The sequence below is a fragment of the Telmatherina bonti genome, assembly GCF_933228915.1.
Source record: "Telmatherina bonti genome assembly, chromosome: 11".
In the NCBI taxonomy this organism is placed as follows: Eukaryota; Metazoa; Chordata; class Actinopteri; order Atheriniformes; family Telmatherinidae; genus Telmatherina; species Telmatherina bonti.
Window position 1 is genome coordinate 35,160,343 of NC_136629.1, and position 24,416 is coordinate 35,184,758.

At 38.5% G+C, this 24,416-nt stretch overlaps 1 protein-coding gene across 1 annotated transcript in view; it reads left to right on the forward strand.

Moving 5' to 3' along the window:
- The first annotated feature begins 1,853 nt into the window (after positions 1-1,853).
- Positions 1,854-24,416, forward strand: part of LOC306762567 (calcineurin subunit B type 1) — a 42,195-nt gene continuing 19,632 nt past the window's right edge. Inside the window, exons 1-2 of the mRNA XM_079249100.1 lie at positions 1,854-2,054; positions 23,346-23,385. Coding sequence (XP_079105226.1) covers positions 2,052-2,054; positions 23,346-23,385 — 43 coding nt within the window. The 5' untranslated portion in view covers positions 1,854-2,051. The remainder of the gene's footprint in view (positions 2,055-23,345; positions 23,386-24,416) is intronic.

Here is a 24,416-nt window from a genome sequence, read left to right on the forward strand (position 1 = left end):
AAAACTATTTTTTGTACAGGAAGCCATTTGAAATATTTTCATATTGTGTGTACTTTGTTAGAAGTAACTGTAATATTTTCATTTAAAACCCATTTTGACCTATGCAAAACAAGTGCAGTGACATGTGCAATAGAGTTGTGATTCTTACCTTTTCTGTAAAGTAATGTTTATTATGTGATGACTATTTAAATAAAAACAAAATCACATTTTTTTGGTTGGCAGCTTTTCTTATTTAATGCATGCATGTCTTCTATTGCAAATGATTAACCACAAATTTTCACTCTATTTTATTGGATATTTTGAAAACAAATTGACATGCAATTGTTATATTACAGCATGTAAGGAAATAGAAGTGATCTGTGTGAAGCAAAAAATGATTGATCCATCAGTTTAAATTGGTTGTTCACAGCCACACATTACAGATCTAAAGTAACCAACGTAATGCTCATCAATCTATACTTTGGCACTGTGACCAGAAAATTTTGTGGTACAATCCTGAAGATCCATTTGTTTATGAAGAAACAAAATTTGTGAATAAATTACATAATAATGTGGATATAAAGAAAAAAAAGACTGTTTCACCTTGTCAGTTCTTTCACTCCGCAGGTTATTTATAAATTTTTTATTTATTTATTTAACCTTTATTTCACCAGGAAAGTCCCATTGAGGTTAAGAACCTCTTTCTCAAGGGAGTCCTGGCCAAGAGGCAGCAAGAGTTACAGGCAATTTACATGATACCACTTAAATAGAACAAATTACAACAAAATCTCTCACTCTGGACTTGAAACTGTTCAAAGAAATAAGCTGCAACAACTTCCAGCCTCTCTGCAATCTAAACTATACGGGAAAAAAAAATTGATCTATAAAATGACAGTTGTTCCTGGAATTTACAAGTATAAGCTCAGAGAAGTAGGATAGCTAGTGTTTAAGTGCAGTTGCAGGCTGCACGGTGGCATAGTGGTTAGCACTGTGGCCTCACAGCAAGAAGGTTGCCGGTTTGATCCTTGGCTGGGGTGAGGTTTGGTCAGTGGCCTTTTGCATGTTCTCCCCTTGTATGCGCGGGTTCTCTCCAGGTACTCCAGCTTCCTCCCACCATCAAAAGACATGCATGTTAGGTTAATTGGATACTCTACATTGCCCTTAGGAATGAGTGTGAGCATGTGTGGTTGTGTGGCCCTACCATGGACTGGCGAGCTGTCCAGGGTGTACCCTGCCTTTTGCCCAAAGACTCCTGTCTCCTGTCTCAGCAGGTCTCCTTGGCTGGGAGTAGCAGTTCCTGTTGTCTTTCTGTCCTCTTCCCCCCACACAGCAGAGGCAGACGCCTGCCTGTCCTTGAGCTGGGTTCTGCCGGAGGTTTCCTTCCTATTAAAAGGGAGTTTTTTCCTTCCCACTGTCGCCAGTGTGTTTGCTCAGGATGGGAGATTGAGTTGGATCCTCCAACTCAGTCTGTTGGTTTCCTTATATAGGTCATCATGAATGGCTTTCATTATGTTTTTTTTTCTGTTTAAAGCATCTTGAGATGGCATTGCCGTGATTTGACACTGTATAAATAAAGTTAAGTGAGTGCAGTTCCATTTATTGCAGTGCCTCCATTCCACCACATGATCGTGATCATTTATTGCAGTGCCTATATTCCACCACATTAAGGAGCCCGAGCACAAACCTGTTGTCGGGGTAGGTTATAGATGAAGAAAAACGGCCCACAGTTCCCGGATGTACAGTACTGCTGCACCTCCCCCCTTCGCCTCTTGGCTCCGCCCCTCCAACGCCGCCCGCTTGTCAAACCGAGCCTCCTCCTCCGCTTACTGTCCCCTCCCAGCGGGTCTCACTCCCTTCGCCACTGCAGTGAAAGCCTCGGCAGCGGAGAGAGAGAGAGACGGCGAGGAGTCTTGAAGCAGGGTGTAAAAGCCAAGACCAGACCTCCGAGAGCACCACTACCGTATTTAGTTTCTTTTTTTTATTTTTCGCTCCGTTTCTGCGGTCCTGTTGACTCTCGCTGTTGTATCTCCTTTCTCTTCACATCGCCTGGATTTCATCATCCGACCTGCAAGATGGTAAGCAACAACAACTCCTATTTTCAGCCTTCGCGGACTGGTAAACACACCGGTGTGCAGGCCTGTTCTTCGCCGTGTCGAATAATGTGGCGTTTTGACAGCTTGTTTTCCGTGGAGATGGGTTAGTTTAGCGGTAAAAGGCGACAAAGTCACGCTTTTCTTCCCCGCTTTCGGCTCCTCGTCGCGCTCTCCGTGCAACACCCCAGGGCTCTGATAGCAGCCTGTGGCCCACATTTCTTATCCCTTCTTGGCACAGTCCGCACTCTTATTAGCAACGAGGCCCGTGCAAATGAGTTTTCGTGACAAAAATACGCGCTTATTAGGCCTCCTTTCACGGTTAATTGTGGCACACTTTACACACTAGGTAGGAATATGTAACGCCTGCTCACGTTACGTGTTTGCAGCCACAGTCCCTCCGCATCGAGCGACGTTTATTTCCACGCAGGCTGCGTGACGGCGTGTTGATAGTTGCAACATTATTTCTCCGGAACCCACAAGCCTCAGGGAAAACGTTGAGGCTACGTTTGAATGTATTTACAGTGAATCTATAGGAGGCTGATTTCAGGCCTCCTCCTTCTCCTGACACACACACACACACACACACACACACACACACACACACACACACACACACACACATATATAACACATATGTACCATGTTAACCATTTGACGTCCCTATAGTCAGGGCCGGATTAGAAGTACACAGGCCCCTGGGCCCAGAATCTTCCAGGGGCCCCCTTCCCCACCGTAACATTGTGAAAAGTGGGAATGAAACACTGTAAAACTACATTTCTGACATCTCTCAGTACCAGTAGCAATACACTAGACACTGTGGTGTAACTGTATGGCTTTTATGTACATTTTGTTTCATGTCCAAAATGCTGGTGTTTACCCAACGTGGGCCCCAAGTGAGCGTGGGCCCCTGGGCCTGTGCCCCATAATGCCCATTGGATAATCCGGCCTTGCCTGTAGTGGCCAAATGATTAACACAATAAACAATAGCTAAATTACTTTGTAAATGGAAAATATAATAAAACCTCATCAAGCAGTTTCTAAACATTTACCTGCTTGGTCTGTGTATACATTAATAACAAAAACCATTATTGATCATTATAGTTTAGACATTTAAAATTTATTATTATCGTGTCTTCATGATGACAATAAACAGTTTTTAGATAATGATAATAATGTAAGCCTTTAAATGGGTTTTTATTGGTGATCTTTAAGTGGATGTGTGGGATCCATAGCAGAAATTGGTAGACCGGTTTGTCCAATCACAGCAAGGTGGGACTTGATCAGAGACCAGCATCCAGATTCATATCATGATCAACTTTATTGAGATTAAATTGACATAAGCAACTAAATATTCATAACATGACAAGGAAATGTTGCACCATGTCCACCCATATTTACAATTCTGCCAGAAAGAGCCCCTGTCCCTCCCATTATCCTCTCATTAATTTTTTGATCAGTTATTGATTGATTTGGCAGCAGACATGTGCAGCTGTGGAATTCCTCTTTCTAATAAACCTCCCAGGTATGAGTGATTTACTGCTTTCATTTTATCTCGGCATAAGCAACCCAACTTGTTTTGGGATTGAAATTAGTCAGATATAAAACAATTCAAAATTGATCATGTGTTGTGTAAGATTTATATTTCTTGTTTATACAGTATGGATGTTTAGTTATTTTACTGTTGGATAAAAAATAATGAGACAGGTTAGTGAGAATTTTTATACAAAAACTACCACATGCATGCAGATTTTTGTTAGAACAAGGAGACACCTCCAGGAAATCTTAGACTACAAGAAGCACCATGGCTACCCTCAGTATGCTGGTAGCGTCTATTCACATTTTTGAGAATATTGGAGAATATTCCTGCAGGAAAAGATGCTCTACAACCTGTGGTTGGCCATAATTTAGACAAACATAACTTTATAAAGTAAATAATAAATTACTGGTGTGTGATTTATGTGACAAAGCCTGACAAAATGCTGTGTGGCAGTTCAAGTTTGTGCCTTGTTCTGTTTATTTATGCATCTGTTCTGTGCCGTTTAATGCTCTCATGAGATACTTTGGTTAGTGTATGTGTAGTTTAAAAACTCATTTTGAGCTTGTACACACCTGTGTTGCTCTGAAGGCAACACTCAGTTGAATGAACAGACTGTACATTTCTCTTTACATGATCCAAAATGAATGGTTTAGTGGCTGTTACAAAGATAAATGCTGCAGCATGCTCTGGGGCAATGGCTGCACTTTTCGCTGCTTCGTGATGACGGCGCAGGTTTGGAAAACTGTTAGATTATGAAGGCTGATCAGTTTTCATCCACGAAATGAAATGCAAAACTTTAAAGCTAAGACTTTAGAATCCCCTGCGCAGCTCTTCAGATAATCAATGACATGTCACTGCAAAAGAAACCAGAACTGAAACTGGTCTACTTGGTATTCAGTTTCATGCGGCATATACCTTTTATTAAATATAATCTCAAATTTCCTCTATGAAACAAAAATGTAATAAGTTGTAATTGTATCAGGTTTACTGATAATGCTGATGCTAAACCAGTGTTTTTACAGTAGCCAGATGCTGCTGCCTGCATAAAAATGCTCACCAATGTGTTCTACTCATTCTGTGTTATTTCAGGGATAACCCAGTTTTGTTAAAGTTTCATCAAGTGAAATATTTCTAGTAACTACTATCTGAAGCAGTAGTAAACAAACCCTACAGCTAATCTTTTGATCTGATAACCTGCACACCTAGCAGCTGTCATATCCACTCTTTGAGCTTTGTCATAAAAGTTGATGAAGACCACCTAACCAAACAAGTAAACAAATGGAAAAAAAAGCTTTTAGGAAGTTCAGCTATACATGTTTTTTATGCGAATGATTCAGATGGGAAGCTGTGATTGGTCAGCAGATCTAACTATACATAAATATAAATAATTTTTTTTATGCTTATAAAGCTGCTAAATATTACAAACCCTTAAGAGCAAAGATCACATCAGTTTAAACCTGGATTGTTTTTCAATGTGCATAATTTTGGTAAAAACCACAATAAGCTGGGAAGACATCTGAGGAACTTCATGCTGCCCTCAAATTGGTTGATGGTCATGTCCATAAATCCACCATTAATAGAACAACAACAATTATGTACATTACTGCAAAGAAATGTTGTCTGCCTTCGAAAACAAACACTGCAGTTTGCTTTAGATCATGTAAACGACCAAAAATGATTTCATTAAAATGCGCACAGATGATACCAGAAATGAATCTTTTGGATTAAATGATGGACGTTATGTTACTGCAGCTAAATAACTTGATCAAATCTGTGCAGAAAGGATCAGCAGCTGCAGACATGTTTATCTTGTTGTATCTGTTCTTGCAAACACACTGAATAGGAACGGAAATGGTTCACATTCTGTTTTCACTGGCAAAAGTAAAACTATCCTCTGTGGAGTGTTAATTAAGGTAACCTTTAAGTTTATGGGTGTTGAACGATGAATCAAAGATGGGACAGTGTGAGAACAAGCATCAGCTGTAATGCTGAGATGTTCTCACATGCATGTTAGATGTTGATTTGGCACAAGTTACGGCGGTATCGTGGAAATGACCTTGTTGATAAACAGGTTTAATCACTTATAACTTTGGAGTAGATTTGATGTGTAGCACATCATATAGCCAGAGTTTTGGGACAGTTTCATTATTATTCATTAGGATTTAAGAGTTCTGAAGTTACATAAAGAAAATGTGTATTTCTAAAAGAAAAGGAACAGATAGAAAGACGATGGGGGAAATAAATTAAAAGCAGTATTGTCTCTTTATAGCAAAATAAAAATGAGAAAAACCGCCTTATTCATCCTGTAGCATCTTTTAGCTTTTTGTCAGTGGGTTGCAACAGAGGGCATGCACAGCCTACAAGCAGCCAGCCAACTTACGGCCCATCAAAATGTATTCTTCTCAGCTGCAAGGGAAGGCTGGGGGCAGGGACGCATAGTTGCTTAAGCATGCAGTGGAATGATCTGATGCTAACGGGACCATATGCTGCCTAGCAATCAAGCGCCACCCACATAAGGATCTAGCTGTAGCTAAAGTAAGAGATAAAAGCCACAGCGAACCACGAGCACAAGTGATGATCAACACTACGTTATCCACACTATGCTTCCAACTGGCCCACTCAATCTGGATTTATTCTCCCCACTGACTGTTGTGTTTCTGCAGCGTTCAGCTTGCGTTGCAGCCAACAAGAACTGGGACAAGCCAAACTTTAGTTTATTTCATCAGTAAACATCTATTTGTATGGTAGGCCCAGCTATGTACACAGTGAATAATTCCTTCACATGGCATGTTAATGACAACTTTTCTTTGTGATGGCTGCTTTGAGCCGGATGTTCAGTGAATACATGGAAGAGACATTTGCTTAGCAGTTCTGAAAAGTGAAAGTTGATTTATTCTGTATACTCGGTTGGGTTTGGTTAAAAGATAAATTCCCTAACTGTGGGTTATTAATGGCTAATTTCTGTTAGCATTTGAGTTGTTTATTAAGCTGCGTATTTAGCATCTTAAAACATGTTTTGTACCATATCTGTGATGGGTTGGGTGGTTTTTTTAGAACAATCTTCGTGCTAGATAGAAATGTAATTCATGTTGACCTCGGTTATAACCATTACACACTTTTTAGTCGATCCATTGATAAAAACAAATGTTCTGCCCTTCAGCATAAACTAATGCAACAGCCGCTAATGTGTCAGGCTAACACGTCAGAATATACATGCATTTATTATTACTCTGAGCCCCCAGAAGGGGAAGCCTGAATGGACGCGGCCAGAAGACCTGAAAGCACAATTTGAACTAATTATCATGATTTGTGTAATTCTTATTCGTATCCAAAATAGCAACTACATTTTTTTACAATATGTCCTTTGAGCCCCTCTATCTTTAGAGTGCCCCCCCCGCCCCTCTATTTGCACTCTGCCAAATATACCAAATCAATATGTACAGAAGCAAGGCTTAAGTTAGTGTTGCTCTACCTGTGCATGTTTCTTCTAACATTTAAACCTTTTTACACCATTTAAGAAGTATTTATATAATAAAGCACCTGGCATAAAGTGTAGGCTAGCAACCTCAGGCTGATTTTTCTGCCGCAGGCAAAGAGAAGGAAGAGCCTGTGCTCTGGCAGCATGCCCCCAAATACAGGAGCATCCTATTTTCCTAAGCAGAAGTTGCAAAATACCTAACTGCAGTCTCTACAGTAAGTGCAGCAGTCCTGCAGCTAATATCAAATGTGTGTGGGGCAGAATTTATGTAGGCATTATTAGACTGCTGATGTAATAACCTGAAAGTATCAGAAATGTGCAGGAGATCGTTCCTGCCTGCAGCAATTGCCGTCCAGAACTGGCTGCAAATAAATGATTTAATTAGACAAACCAAACATAGAAACACTTTTTTTTTATTCTGATAATTTTTTTCTGTTTCTATTTAATTTAACCCGTGACTTTAAAATCAATCTATCTGTAGATAGATTTATAGTATTTATATGAAGTATTTAAGTAGAAGTTTTTACATGAATATGTGACGTTGCCTCTAATGCACAGAATCCTGCAGGTTTTTGTTGTTTCCATGCTCCAACACACCTGACCAAAATTCATTAATAGGTTTGCAAGAATCTACTGGATCCATTTGATTTGAATCAGCTGTATTGATGCAGGGAAACAACAAAAACCTGCCGGATACGACCCTCCAGGACTGGAGTTTGACACAATCTAATTAATAAAGGTTTGGATTTTAAAAAAGAAAAATATGTTTAAAAAAATATCCCTGATTGATTGTGGATAGTTTAATAAAAAACCTGGCATTGCTTGAGAAAAGAAACATTGTTAGGATGAAGGAAATCGTTAAATTCCTGAGACAAGTTCCTTTTTGCAGTTTTCTCTTTTTATTAGCTAGTGTTCCTATTTTCATCGGCAAAAGCACAATATTAATAATTTTATTCTAATATCTGAATAAAGAGAAAATGCAAAGTACCTATAATTTTGTGCATTTCAATAATAAAATATAAATAAATTATTTAAAAAAAATCTTTTTCACTTGAATTTTACTCAAACCGATATCATTGTCCAATAACCAGGATGTCCTTAGTGTTAGTTTCCCGGAGACAAAAGTCCCTCAGGATCTCATTTAATGGAAAAAATTATGATTACAAGGTCAAACTTTCAGTTAGAGAATTAGTGTAAAAATGTATTTGTATCTTTTAGATGATGCTACTTGGAAAAGAAAATTGACTTAGACAGGATTTGGATGGTAATACTACAAAACTGAAATTGAACTGGTTAAAAAAAAATTCTAGTTGGTTAATTTTTATTCAGTAGATTCAACTTTAGTAATATAGCTCTCAAATGAGTTAACAACATGCCTTTTAGACACTGCTTGGCTCTGTACTGCTGCCTAGTCTGCGCCGTACTTTGCTATAAACGGTGTCCTGCAGATGCATACAGAGAGAATTATAAAATACATATTCTGCTGCAGGGATGCCATTAACACCACTGGGTTAGCATTTTTCCTGTTTTGCTTTTGCTAGAAGATTTTTCCTTGTGAACAGCTTGCAGTGCGAATTATTTCTGTAACTTTCCTGCATCTGAAAAACATGTTTCTGTATCTGAAACTGGTTTTATTATTTTAGGTTTTGCTTCATCAGCTCACCTGCTCAGTCCTGCGTGAATCCTCTTCGCAACACTAATTTGTTTTTTTTGTATATGTAAATATTTCTCAATAAAGTACATCCAGTAAGATTATTTAGACTATTTAATAATAGGCTGAAGACACTTTTTATTTGTTATACTTGTCTTAATATGAAGCATCGTTAATTCAGTGGGACACCGTTTTGTATTGTAATGCATCTCAGCTAAACTTAGACGCATTACTTAACTTTCTGACCATAAAACTTCGCGTTCTGGACTTGTTTGATGACACAGTGACATCTATAATGTCCATTTCTTCAGCTGCTTCTGCCCAGCAGCGTTCCAGCTGAGAAACCGACACTATACAACTTTATCCTCCCAGATGCTGCGTGACGCTGCGGCAGAGTTTCACTTCAGCTGGAAATCACACTGGCTTCTTTTTACCATGTATTGTTGCTGATTCAGCAAAGAAAAGACAATTAAAAGAGAGAAGGGGGGGGGGATGCCAAAAGTTCTGTAAGGTGTCTTTAAAGCAGCAACACGTGCAGTTTTTAGCTGTCATATAAGATGACCGTGTGTCAGTCATCTGATGATTTTGGGAATGACATCATGCCTGCTTGAACATTGCACAGTAAGACCTGCTGAACTGCAGCGAGCAGCAATGATGAAGAGCAACGCAGATTATAAATGTCCCACTGCTGTTTTTATATGGCACTGAAAATTAGCTGCCATTAATGCTTCTGGATTTACTTGTATTTCGCTCAGTTTGCAGCTCGGAATATTTAATTACTTTTTAAGATCCTTGTTTAGTATCTTTGCATGGCACGTTTACAAACGAGCCTTCTTTTTCTACAGCTGAACCGGATTTCCCTGTTCGATTCAATTCAATCGATTGGTTCATTTTCTTTCCATCTAAACAGTTTTGGTTTGTAGGGCTGTGACGATAGGCTTTTATTCTGATTCGATTCCAATGTTTTGGGGGCCAATTCAATTTAAATTGTGATTCTAACAATTCTTTGATATTGCCCTTTTTTTTTTTTTTTAAATTAAAAACAAAAAAAAAATGTACAAAACTTTTTATTGCTCATGATTTTTCTTGATTTCATTTAGGAAAAAACAACACAGTAGCCAAACCATCATTCTGCTGCTACAATGCCCAAGATGAAAAATACAAAGATCAATAAACAATTAAAAATGACTTAAAATTTACAATGGATTATTTTTATTTATTTGAAAAACAAAATAGATTTTTTAACAAAATTAATTTATAATAAAATTGTGTAGCAAAAAAATCCCGGTATTCAATTTTCCCACTCCTATTGATTTGTCGATTTAACATGTCGCTCCATGCTATGCACTGCAGGAAGGCCATCCTAAACTTCTGACGCTGTCATAAAGCTCTCTCGGTGTGCAATAGAAGTTTTAACTACGATCAAGAATATCCCTGTTTTCCCAAAGAAATGCACGTTAGTTATTTTGATAAACTCTTTTTTTTTTTTTTTTTTTTTTTACCCTTCAAAAAAATATTTTAAATTTCAAAGCACACAATCTACTGCCACAGGAGACAGAATATCCACATGGTTCAAGCAGGACAACTTGCTTATTATTTTCCACCTCACAAAGCACATCGACAAACCAGGTGTTTATTGTCATGTGTGATCTCCCCTCACCTGCCAGACAGTTCGTCATGCAGCTTTTCTGCCAGTGCTGACAGATCTCATCGCGGTTATTTCCCCCTATATGTGGGCAAAGCTGCTCACTCGAAGACAGCAGAGAGAGCTCTGCCTTCATTCTGCAGCAACAACCAGCCGTTATCACGACAGCAAGTCTGATCAGGTTTCGACTGAAAACGATGCTGCTGGCGGCTGGTTGTATCTGGGATCAGCATCAGATATGACAGTGACACACTTTAGCCTCGACCCTTCAGTAAAGATGTCGAGTAACTGCGTATTTATGTGCAAAAATGCTAATAGTCCCATTGCAGCTAGCGCAGGGACTAGCTTGCTTTCTTCCATTGCCATGTCAACAAACAGGTTAGCAGCACGTAACCTGTCAAGTCAAAGACAGTTTTAAAAATATGTTTGCTATCGGCAGAAACTGTATTTCCATGAGGACAGAAGGCACATCTTTTAAAGTATCTGTTTATGTGGAGAAAGTCTTTGTGTACAGCACTAGCGTCGTCGTTATTCTTTTTTAACATAACATAAATTAAGTGGAAATGATGACATACTCTTTATAATTCCTGTATTTTGTTTTGAGTTTTGGTATCCTCTTATGACACTTCATTTGTCTGTGTAGCTTTCCACGCTGGTGACAAAGACAGCTCCTGTCTGTGGAACAATGTGGTGTTGAGTTCTTTATACACAATGAGCGGATGCTCTCAGCACTTTGTAAATACAGTATAGCTTCATCAACACCAGGTTAATTAATAAGAAGATTTGGGTATTGTTAGTTTACATGTAGCATTATGAGTCCTTTTAAACCTTTTGTAGACAAGCCCAAGCCAGGGATAGAAATGGCTGAGAGGATTAACTCAGCTGGAGTTCCTTCAGGCAGCTCACATTTTGGTAATTATTTTCATATTTGCTCTTGACTCCTAAATCTTTTACAGGTCCTCAACACACACACACACACACACACAGAAACACACATGCATCCACACAAAGAACAGATACGTTGCGATAAAAAAGAAATAGTACAAATGTGACCACTTCTACCCAGGCAACATTACAAAACAGGATTAAAAAGTGAATTTTGAGGAACAGATTATTTAAATAAATCCCCACACAAACAAAAAAAGTGCGAACTTATTAGACTTTTTATTCTTGTATTGTTTCAAATGCGATAATGCAGAGCTGGTTATTGCTTTGGGTTTTGCCAGCTGTACACACTTCGACTGTAATCTATTTAAAGACCAGTCTGAAAACTCAGGCCAGCTCTGCACAGTTCAGGGACTCTGGAGGGCTGAATTTGTTTATCATAAAGGTCAGCTATATGGTGGGCTTATAATTCATACACAGCCGTGTGGAGGAGGGGAGTAGTCGTCTTGGGATACCTGAATCCGGTAAGCAAGGAAGGCCAAGGAAAAGAATGCAACAAACTAGTTGAGCACACACAAAGAACATTTATGGTTTTGAAAGCAGAGACCCAGATGTTGGAACTGAGTATAATTTTAATTGATTCCTGATGTGCACACACACCCACCAAAGTTCTTTTTCTCAGGTAGAAGACTGTTGTTTTGTGTTGTCCTTACTAAATTTATTAATTACACAATACATAAAGCAGGTTGGTCTGTGTTCACATATGGTTTAAAAAAATCCCAGCTTAAAGGAAATACATGAATGTTTATGAGACAGTTGTGGCATTTAACTTATGCATAATGATATGGAAACATTTTCTAGGAAGTGTCAGGGGAATTTTGCTTTTTTTAGGCTAGGTCTAAAAGGATTTGATTCCTGGTCAAATCTTGGGCTGTTTGTTTTTAATATTACACATAGTTTGGACAACATCAAATCATGTTTTTAATTCAAAATAACTTTTGAATTTTTATGTTACTGGGACTATACATGTGCTTACATATGCCATACAGGTTTAGTAACACCTATTCACAACCAGGAAGAAATACCACAAAGTAAAGTTTTAAAAAATAATTAATATATTGTAATAACTTTATATAATCAGATTTTACACAGTTTGCAGAATTCTTCTATTTAGTTAAAAAAAAATTTTGGACTGAATTTTTTAATGTAATTTTAATATTGTGTTTTTATTTTGTTAGTTTTTCTTGTAAAGTTATTTAATTACTGTTCATTTGATATATTTATTAGATGCTGAAAAGATGCTACAAGCTTCACAAATATTTATTTTTTATATAAAACATTTTTTTCACCCCACATCATCCAGATGCCGTTCCTCATTTTAAACCGTTCCAGTCGCACACAAACACCAAAGTTACTTTTATAGCTTGTTTATCGGTGGATGGCTTGTTGTGGTGAAAATGATTTGCCAGCTTGTTGTCTGATTTTCTCCAATTAGAAGAATGTGTGATTTGTGTGCTAACAATGTTGCACTCTTTATTAATTTCTCTGATATCTTGAGTTGCAGCTCTGCTTTGCCACGTTGTTTTTTGTTCTTGCTTTTTGTTTTTTTGTCTGATTATAAACTTGATATAAGCTCCTGTTACTTACACTATTCAATTAAAACGTAAAAAAAGCACAACGAACTTATTATTTACAAACTTCCCTTTCAACAGTGTGAACCTTCATGGTTATGATGTTACTTTCTGTGTTGTTGGAAACATAATTTGCACCATGTTATGACAGAATCTCATATTTAAGGTAGTCTGATTTCAGTTTTAAATGGCTGGAATCCAGAATTCAATCTGAATGAATCCGTAACAGTAAAGGGTAAATTGGACATCTTGACTAAGGGGGTCGTGCATGCAGTTGCTGAGAAACACTTTTTTGTCACGCAGGGAAGAATTATTTATGTAGAAAGCAATGCTTGGGTTGTTACTAGTAGAGAGACGTTATGTTTGCGCTGAAATGCAATGACAAACAAGGCAGGGAACATTGATCTATCCAGTGTGTGTCTCTGCATCATTTGTAGCGTTGTGCACAATATCTGAGGTACCACAGATGGAATTCAGGGAGTGCTGGGTGCCTCTGCTGTGTTCTTGCATTTCCTTCTCTGTGCTATATTGCCTTGCAGACACTGCAGTGTTTATTAATTTTCAAGATTTATGCAGGTCACTCCAGCATTCCAGCATGCTCCAGAAGCTTCTAGTCCTACAGCACCACAGCATAAAGTTTTACATTATATGAAGTATTTTGAGCTTATTCAAAGTGGAAAATGTTCATATTTTGTCAGCTTTCATATTTGACTAAACAGTATGTGAGTCCAGGTTACAGATTCAAGGAAAACATGACAACATGCTGTCTCGATATATGCTTCTAGAACAGCTTTTATCCAGCTATTCGTCATGAAAATCAGCTGTAGAGATGGAACATCAATGTTTCCAGACCTATTTCTCCATTTGGTGCATTGAATGTTGTGGTGGAGAGCATTGTCTTGATATGTTGGACCAATATCTCCCTCAAGTGTTCAAAAATGCCAAGATTGAGTGACTGTTAGGCCCGCTGCATATGAGTCACATAACTTACATCACCATTAAACTAGTCAGTGACCCCTTCAGATACAGATCTGGCCATACAAGAGATAGCCACTTCCTTCAGGATGAAAGTGTTCTTTCCAAGCAGCGACGTCGATCTGTTAAAAGTGAAGCCTCTGCGGAAGTGCATAAAACTGCAGTTCCCCCTTTATCCACTAGGGGTTGGTCGAAAATGGAGCAAATCCCCATAGACTCCCATGTTAAAAAGACCAACTTCACAACAGAAATAAACATGTTTACAACCTGGTTCAAAAATCCATTTTAGGCTTAATAGGTCAGGTTTTTATTCATGACAACTGTGGGGGGAGTGAATTTTTTCTAACTACCCTGTTTAAAAGTCATTTAATCTCGAAGTTTGGCATATTTAGGGGCCTGTTCTTTTGATTGACAAGTACCCAATCTCCCGCTTCAAGTCAGAATAACGTAGAACAACCGCGGTTTTTAGCCAGTTAACAACGTGACTTAGCTTTAGCCCGCTTACCTCGGTTAGCTGGTTAGCTCCTGTTATCTCCGGGTTAGCTTGGTTAGCTCTTAGCTACAGAAAGCTCGGAGTTCGCTCGATGTCAATCATCCACCATGATGCTCACAACCCCCCTCTCAGCTCCACCTCTTTGATCATATTTATATTTTACGGGCCAGACGACACACATGACCCTGCCAAGATGGCGATGTTAGGAACCGCCCACCAAGCTTCAATTCAGCTCTTCAGAAACCTACGGGTGACGTCACGGAAGCTCCGCCCATCTTTTTATATACAGTCTATGGTTTTATCAGGTGGTTTAAAAAAAAAAAAAAAAAAAAAATTATTTTAGTTTATTGGTGTGGAGTGACCCGACACTCAAAGGGTGGAAATAGACCCAAAAAAACACCAGTACAAAACCCTTAACCCCTTAACCTCCAGACCCTTAACTAGTGAGCTTGTTACTCCACGAGAAGCGAGACTGTCTTCCATCACGTCCGCGAGAACAAAATGAGGTAATTTTCTTTTTGGGGCCCCGAGAACAAGAAAAAGGTCTTTCTTTTGTTAAGTTTGTAGCAGGTTTATGGGTTTACATATCAGTCAAAGGTTTACTGTTGTTCAGAGATTCTATGAATAATCAACAAATGACTGTCACTGAATTTGTACTTGTGCAACAGGACGGCTCAGATGCTAACATGCTAGCAAGCCAGTGAGCTCAACCTTTGATCTGAGGTTTTAGAATAATTTAGCTTACAACTTAGATCATTTTTATAACACACACTCACGCATACACATCCATTTCTACAACGGTGGCAAGGGAAATAAAGTCATTCCTTAATATTTATCACATAACTGCTACATAATGAACTCAGTGTCAATGTGCATTTTGCTGTGAGATGGTTTTCAGCAACCAAAAAGAAGTGCTGCGTAAATATTTATTCACTGTGGCAAAAATGATCAATTAAAGAATATTCACGGAAAATTTTAATGCATTCAAGAAAGCAAAAACAATATCATGCTAAACGTGTTCACCGTGAAGACTCATGCTAAAGCATCAGCTGACTAAGGAAGCTCAAAATGGCTGGAACGTGTCAGATAACCCATGTTATGTTATTTGTAGTTTTAGGTGCAAAATTGTGACTTTTCATGTCTAGATTTTTTGCTTTGTAAATGCATGATTAACTAAAATTGTTCAGATTTATTTGCTGCTGCTTACTACTATACATTTGCAGATATGTGAAGATGTAATTTTAGGATGAGATGATTATCTAAAAGCCCTGCAAATCTGCAGCTGCATGTACTGTACTCTAGTCTTTGATGTTATAAGTTCTGCAGGTCTATAATTAGCCGGGTTTTTTGGGTCGGCTGCAGTGTTGCGACTGAACCAGCCACGTTGCCAGACTCTTCATTATGTAAAACGTGTTTTGTGTGCTATGGTCTAATTGATTCTGAATGAAGCATGAATTATTGATGTCCAAACATGAGTCCTCTTTCTGCCTTTATTCCACTTTGTGTTTGTAAGATTTCTTTTTAAGTTAATTTTCTCTTTTTTTCATATATATTTTTTTTAAAATCATCCCATTGCTTATACTCTCTTAGCAGTGGAAGCAGCTTAGCAAGAAGTGCATGAAGTGGTTTGTTACAAAACAGTCACTCCTGACCCCATGATGGCAGCAGAAAGGACCTAAGTCTTTAGGTGATTTACCTGTAATCCCAGAACCAAATCTTCTTTGCCCTAAGTCTATTTACCTTGAGAAACCCTGCAAGGTGCACTTAACCAAGAGACAGGGGTCCAGTCGAGGCTATTTATAGGCTGGACTTAGTTAACTTCCATTTTGTTTAGAAAAAATATTTTAAAAATGCATAAATAGCTTTATTATTGACCTAATTTATTATTTGTCCTTGGTAATTAATATGTGATGAGATTAATTTTATTTTACAAAATTAATTTTTAGTACATCTGTTCTAAGGGCAATGATCATGGGTCAACCAAAGATTTGTAATTTGTGTGATAAGAGCTCATATTTCAAATAAGTATTATAAAGTACAACAAGATTACCCTTAAAATGCACAAGATCTGGAAGCAGCAGTAATTTTTATTTATTTCTTCACGGCTTGAAGAAATGTGGCACTCTCTGTTGGAGGACACAAGACATTGGTTCTAGTTTTGTAAGTAGTTTGCCTATAACTCACCAAGCCCTGCACAGCAGAGCAAGCCGGACATTTCCCCAATGAGATCAATATAGTATCACATCGTCACTATTACTGAGCTCCACATGCAATGGGACACCCAACCCCAATAATGGTGGAGCTGTTTGCCATGAATTGAGCCACACTGGAATTCAATCCCTTAAACAGGCAGTGTCTAACTACCTACCCCCCTGCCAACTGGCTTCAGAGGGGAAAACCATGTACTTTTCATCCACTGATCACGGCACCCGTGGCTGACTCCGCTGTCCCGATGGGGTGTCAAATGCTAAGACGCTCTCCTGGCTAATCCTGTGTCACCTCTTTCTCCTCACTGCTCTTAAAATACCACAACTTCTGTGTGGCAAGTCCACTGCTTCGTGGCAACACGATAAGCCAGTAGATGACATAAGTGGCGCTAGCTTTCTGTACGCCGAGAGGGATAAAAGAGATGATTTTACAGCTTTTTTTGATTTTTATTTTTTTCTTTTCTTTTTGTTTTTCTTTTAGTTTTTTCTCCTACCTTTGGTCTTACTAACTGTTATGTTCTTGAGCTTTGGTTTTTATAAAATATACAGATTTTTTTCTGTTTTTTTCAGAGACTTAAACAGGCATTATCATTTTTTTTCTTTTGCATTTGTCTTTCAGTTTTCCACAATTTGTATTGTGCTTGTGCACAAAAAAGGTTGTTTTTGTTTTTTTTTTCTTCTTTTTTTTAAAAACCAGACTTCCAAAGGTGGTGCATACTTTAATTAGACCTGGATCGAGTCTTTTTAGTATGTTTTGAAAATATTCTGTATTAAGTCACCTTGTTATTTAGTCTAAAACTTTTAGATGTGCAGTTGAATTCAGTAGCTAATGTCTTGAAAAGCGAGTCATTTGCGCTTTTTGGGTACGTTTGTTTCAAACGTCACTACTCTCATATTTCCTTTTTCCTTTTTTGCTTTAAGTTGTAATGGTTGTAAGCCAGTATAACCACCTGAGGACTTTGCAGAGTCCTCAGAGTTTCAGAGAACAGCAAACGCGTTGACAGTAGAAGAGATCATGATAATGCACATTCTTAGAATGGAGCACAGTTGTCAGTGGTTGTCTTAGTGACTATTAAATACATTATGGTTTCTTTTTCTTCTTCTTTGTGCCTTTTTCTGGTCACATGTCAGGTATAGCGCTCATCTCTGTCCCTGCAGTTCCCAGTGGCACTACTCCATTTGCTATGTCAGGCTACAATTAGCAACGGCTGCAAAAACAGACCAAGTTACCCTCATAAAGGATGCAGAAGATGAACAGAATGCTCTGGTTAAAGATATTAAATAAATGCGCCTTCAGTCGTTCATCACTGGAAGCTAAAACAGAGCTGCCAGTTTGCACGTCTGGTTTGCCAACTCCAGTTTCAGCTGGGCGTTCCTCGATGGAGCTGCAGGACAGATCTGGTCGATTGCTTTCTGGCCCAGGGCATCTCTCCCTCTGCTGTAGGATCCCCATCCCCCCCCCCACCACCACCTCACTGAAACAGGGACTCCTCATTGGCTGCCAGTGTCCAGAACCACTGTTGTGACTGTTTGGCCGCTCTTTGCCAGCAATCAGACTGAGGCTCAGTGGACACTGCAGTGTTGGATGAGATGCGGATGTGTCTGCTGAACATTAGCCAGTACCACTCTTTCTCTCTGTCTCTCTCTCTCTCTCTCTCTCTCTCTCTCTCTCTCTCTCTCTCTCTCTCTCTCTCTCTCCGTCTCTCTCTCTCTCTCTTTTCACAACATGAAAAGCATTAAAAGCTTCAAAACACATTTAAGTGTTTCCAGTAAAACATTACTTGCAAAATATGATCAAAACTGGTTTAACTCCCTTTTTTGTTTTTTTGTTTTTTTCCTTAATAAAAATGTGCAATCTGCATTAACATTATCAGTCAAGCATTGGAAATTCCACGTTTAAAAGAATCAAAAGCAGAATATTAGAGTTGATTTCCTCAGTCAGGGTACTAAAGCTCTTGTAGTCAACATCAGACATTTTTGGCTATATGGCTGCAAAATTAATTCTGGTTAATTACATTACATTTAATTATGTGCATTTTTTAAAATACTTTTAATCATACAATTTTTAATGTACTTTTTTAAAATGCTAAATATTAAGTCGCGAAGCAGTATATTAACACAGTGAAGTAGATTATTATGATGTCCTTGCACAACTTCTAACTAAATAACTTCTAAATAAATAACCACAAGATAATGGCTTGGTACTGCATTTCCAGTCCTCCACATTAAACAATGTATTTCCAATGCTTTCAAGGCAGTTACTTTTCTGCTGTTTCATTTTACTCACAATGTGCTGTTTTCACTGCGTTGTTTAATTTAGAACTTGTTTCTATAATTACTGCTACACCCAAGTATATTTTAGAGCACAGGTGTCAAACTCCAGTCCTCGAGGGCCAGTATCCCTGCAGGTTTTTGTTGTCTCTCTGCTCCAACACACCTGACTGAAATGAATAAAAGGGTTGAGAAGAAGCTGCTGGATCCATTTGATGTGAATCGGCTGTGTTGGTAGAGGGAAAAACAAAACCTGCTGGAGACCGGCCCTCCAGGACTGGAGTTTGACACCTCTGTTTTAGAGCTTCATGTCTATTATTTTTGCCAAAAGCGAAATATATGTGGGTGAAAATTTGTTTCATGTTCATCGCATTTCATTCGACTGTCTTTATTTGTTGTTGCGACTGTCCAAAGCTGCTTGTTGAAGGAAACAGATGAAGTTTTGAAGAAAAGCATCATAGAGCTGCATTTAAGAATCAATTTACTATATAATTTTATAATGTTCAGTACTTAAAACAATGTCCTTAGGGATTTATTTTTGATAATTGCAAATGGTTATAATTAAAGTTGAATATAACCTTAATGTGTTAGCTAAAACTGTTGCTTCATCTAAACTTCAAGGCTTTTTTCCCCCTGTTTTTTACACTGATGAAAACGCACAAATATCTGTGTACGGCTGGCTTTTAAGTGCATAATGAAAGGGTTTGATTTTTTTTTTTTTTGTTTTGTTTGTTTTTGTGCATATTTATTGACCTCAGCTCCAATCAGTTTTAGAACAAATAAGAAAACAAATACCGGGATGGACAGAAAATACACTTTTTAAAGATGCATTGCAATGCAGTTGTAGTTTTGTGAACAGATGCACTGATGTAAAATCTATTTTAATCTGTTGAGGAACACAAAACTTGAACTCAAATTTGCAGAAGTGTTGCGGTAGCAGTAACTGGGCCGCCTGTGGCGTGCATATAACAGACACTGTTTCTAGCGTGAAATCCAATTGGTGCTCTCTGCAGTTAGAACTAGCTTGTGAAAGTACTGGCTTCCATAGGAGGCTTTGTTTACTTGGAAAGCCTGGTTCATTTGGGGAGGTATGAAAGCGTTTTGTGCGTAAACATAACCCAAATATACGTTCATGTCAGACATCATAAGGCTGTGGGCGGGGCGAATGTCTCACAGTCACATGTGGAAGAACGCAGTAAAGGTTCTGATAGAAATACGATCAACCCAAGACTCAACATGTAGAACTGATGCAGCTCTGTGTTGCTCTATGTGCTGGAAATGGAAGCTGTCCTGTAAGGCTGCAACAGTTTGTCCAGAAAGTCGACTACTTCGACAATGAAAATTCATTGATGCAAGATTTTATTGTTGATGTGTCACGTTATAAACGCCCGTAACGACTTTGCTGATAAAACGCTGCGCCAGGCAACTTAACGCCGTTTACCAACCACGGCTTTTCAGACAGTAGAAGAACTCTAAACACCGAGCAAACGACACAAAGCACCATAGGAAGTGCTGGGGGCAGTATTGTCATTTTGTGCAGAGTCTTTGTTTAAACAACGGAGAAGAAACTGACGGCGGCGCAACCTGTTTCCAAAGTTTGGGGATATTTCACGCCAAACAAAGTGTCAAACAGGTGAAATGTGTCGTCTGCCACGCAGAGTCGGCGTACCACGGCAGCACGACGGTCATGCATGAGCATCTGGAAGGAAAGCACCCCGGAGTCATGGTTTCCAGTGTTCCTGATGGCAAAGTTAGCATTAGCAACTAGCGATGTGCTGTTGCTACCTCTGCCAGAGAGCTTACGCTTTTACCGTCGTTTATCTGTATGTGTTCAAGATAACTCGGAAAGTTATGGATAGATTTACATGAAATTTTCAGGTGGTGATCCGGATCACTGTTTGGATTCAGGACTTTTTAAAAGGACTCTGGCCCTTAATTACAAATCAGACTTTTTCAAGATGTAAATAATCATTTTAGTGCATTTCTACAAAAATGAAGATGTTAAAATATTTTATTTTTGTTTTCCTTTTGAGGCAAATTCTCTAATAGCGAAGTATGAATGTTTCAGAATAAATTATTAGTAAGCTGTTAAGCTTAAATTTAATATTCAACTGCTTCAGGAGTCGTTCTTTTAACTTACTAAAGGACATTATGTTGGGACTGACTGGGAATCAGGGACATTCATATGATGCAAATGAAGAAAGTGGTAAAACATACTGGAGCCGGTAAAAAGAGCTGCGTCAACTGGAAGCACAGATGGTGGGTGTGACAGAAATAATCGTGACTAACCAAAAAAATTATTTACAGATTAGTCGACTATTAAAATAATCGTTAATGCAGGACAGTAGGACTGCAACTAACTGACAAGCAAGTTTTTTACTGTGTTGTTCATCAACACGAATGGGAGAAACCCTGTTATACGTTTCCACTTGGTAGTAGTAGAAAGTAGTCAAGTAGCAGCCAGTAATAATACTTTCTCTGCGCAGCCCTTTCCCAACTACCTTAGGCGACTAAAGGGCTTTACAAAGACATAAAACATCTTTAAAGTGAACTGCACAGAAGCAATTAAACTAAAAATACAGAAATATAAATGAGTAATAAAAGGAAAATACTAAAAAGTAAACAGAATAAAATAAGTGTCACCACATCACTAGGTATATAAAGTGATCGTGAATAAAAAGGCTTTGAGTTTAGAGTTGAAAAATACCAGATCTGAGACAAGACGCAGGTCGGGGACACTTATTTCAGATTCAAGTCATCAAGAAGTCACACAGGAAGAAAGAATGCATCAAGACTGCATCAGCTTTCATTTTATAGCCATCAGAAATATGATGTGCATAAAGATGTGTGTTCACACTAATATTCGCTGTAGCTGCTTCACTCAGAGCTGCAGGCACTTGCATAACATACTTTTTCTTTACAGAAATGATCTTTCATTGTGTGTGAAGTTTCACAGAGACGTTCTGAAGCTCAGCTTAACAACAAGCAAAGACGTGTCCGTTATACCTGACTACAAGGAAACCGCTTGCTTTCTGTCTTGTTTTGTACGTCTGGTGCCTCCAGCCAAATGGAAAATATCTCAGAAAGTCATGCTTATTAGAAGCTGTGGTCCAACACAGTCTACAGCGATTTCCTCATGTTGTCATAAATGCAGGCTTGTCTTCTGGGAGGTGGTGGTACACTGGAACAATTGTGAATGCACAGAAGTCCTCGGCTTTTGGCACAAATACTATAAAAGACAGAAAATCAGGTTCTTCTGGCTCCTGGTTTCACTGTGCCGGAAAGAAAACAACCATTCAGAGTGAGGAGGAGTCACTGACCTCAAAATGTTTCCCTGTGCATCTTCTCAAACACTTTTCCAAGTAGTTTTACTTCAGAACATGGATTACAACACATGTTGCTTGTTGGAAAATGTGATACAAAGTTTTTGATAAGATAAAAATGTTGCCTGCAGCAATTTCGCATGATGGCATCCACTACAATGTAATGACAGCACTATATCTCAAAGCAATCTCACAATGCACATCAACATTATCCTAGTTTTATGTATCTTTTATTTGTGTTTTTATTGAGATAATGTTGTAAAGTGGCCTTAAGTGTCCAGAAAGGCCCACAAATAAAATGTATTTATTATTATTATTATTATTATTATTAAAGTTTCAAGTAGTAGCCAGCTTTAAGACCGCTTATTTTCAGTAAATATTAGTCATTTGTCTCTGGTGGAATCCATCAGAAACACTTTCTAACAGTTTCTATGTTTACATGGGAGTTTTAATTCCTGTTTGTTTCCCAATAAAAGTTAAATCCACTTTAAACTGATGAAAAATGACCACGTAAACACTTAATTTCTAATGTAAATTTCTATTGGGAATTAAACTTAATTCCGATGTAAGCGACTGGTTTATTCGCATTTTATTTCCGATCTATTTAATTCCTCTGGCATGTAAACCTTCATTCCGCTCTAAGTTAATTCCGGTCGTTCTGAGCATGCTCGTTACCTTGTCCTGTCCCGATGACGCGCGTTGTTTTGCCTCCCGTTTTCGGTGGTCTATCTTTCTTCTCCTTCTCAGTTGCTGCAGAAAGTGAAGTAGTATGCTCGTGTTGAGCTGCTACTTCACCTTTATTATAATAATAATAATAATAATGATAGGGGAGAAACTGGTTGTTATTATGTAGTTTTTACAAGTTACGACTAAAAACACGAGAAGCAGGGAGCCAACTTTGTTTATTTCCGGTATACGTCAAATGTCACGTGCACCCTCTGTCCAATCAGAACCCTTCCCAACCCGCCGCTCTAAAGAGGAATTAAGTGAGGACGTGTTTAATGTAAACCTCCATTCTGAATTATTATTTACATGTAAACTCGTAGGAAAATACTTAAATTCCGAATGATTTAATTCCAAATTATTAATTCTGAATTTAAAAAAACATCATGTAACCCATTGTTTCTGTGCAAGTGTCACGTTGGCAGTACTAACATGCTTCTCTTTTCTTTCATAGGGAAATGAAGCCAGTTACCCCCTGGAAATGTGCTCACATTGTAAGTATTGTGTTCCATCTAGCCTTCCTTTATTTTTATACATACACACACACATATATATGTATGTATGTGTGTGTATATATATATATGTGTGTGTGTGTGTGTGTGTAATATATAATTGCTACAGAATTAGTATGCAATGCTTTCTTTATGCACATTGACTGTTATAGCAAAGATATTTTCTTTGACTCAAACTAGTATGTTCATGTTTACAAGATGTCTGCCTGGTGGACATCTTTGAGCTACTAAGCTGGAGGAGGAGGAGGAGGAGGAGGAGGAGGAGGAGGAGGAGGAGGAGGAGGAGGAGGAGGAGGAGGAGGAGGAGGAGGAGGAGGAGGAGGAGAGTTGAGGACATGACTCACATTTCTTCTTTGTTGGCCTCCTTCACCTTCCCTATCTGATGATACATGAACACAATATCTTGGCCCCATGTTGTTAAAAAGTCCTCAGAGATGCAGATTTCTTCACCAGCTCTCTCCTGTGCAAATGGCTCATTTTTTTTACACTTGGAGGTTGTTAAGAACCTGAATAAAAAGGGTCCACTGCTGCTTGTATTTAATGAGCACTGAGACCATGCCTGGTCCCTCTGAAGTGTGGGTGGTCTCTTGGGAGCACGTTGCTGTTTAGATTGACCTCACAATTCATTCACATTATTAGTGATTTTTACATTACTGCCCTTAAGGTGGTTGCTGAGATTGCCACATTTTGTTGGAGAAAAAAGGTACAGGTAGACTTTTGTGTTGGCTAAAATGATAAGTGGACTAAAATCTGTATTGTATTGCTATTCTAGTGCTAGACTCTCATCTAACCGTTAAGTAACCCAACCAAGTCAGCATGTGCACGTCAGAATATTGAAAGTGACACATCTTGTTAGAGAAAGCGTTGCGGTGACCGGACTACTGGAGCATCATGGGACACAGGACCTTGGCCTGACTGGCCTTCCAGGCATCCCGCCTTTACCCAGATTAAACTACCAGGAGCTGAAAGGAGGTTTTGTTTTTCTCTCTGTAGTTGATTCATACCATTCACTA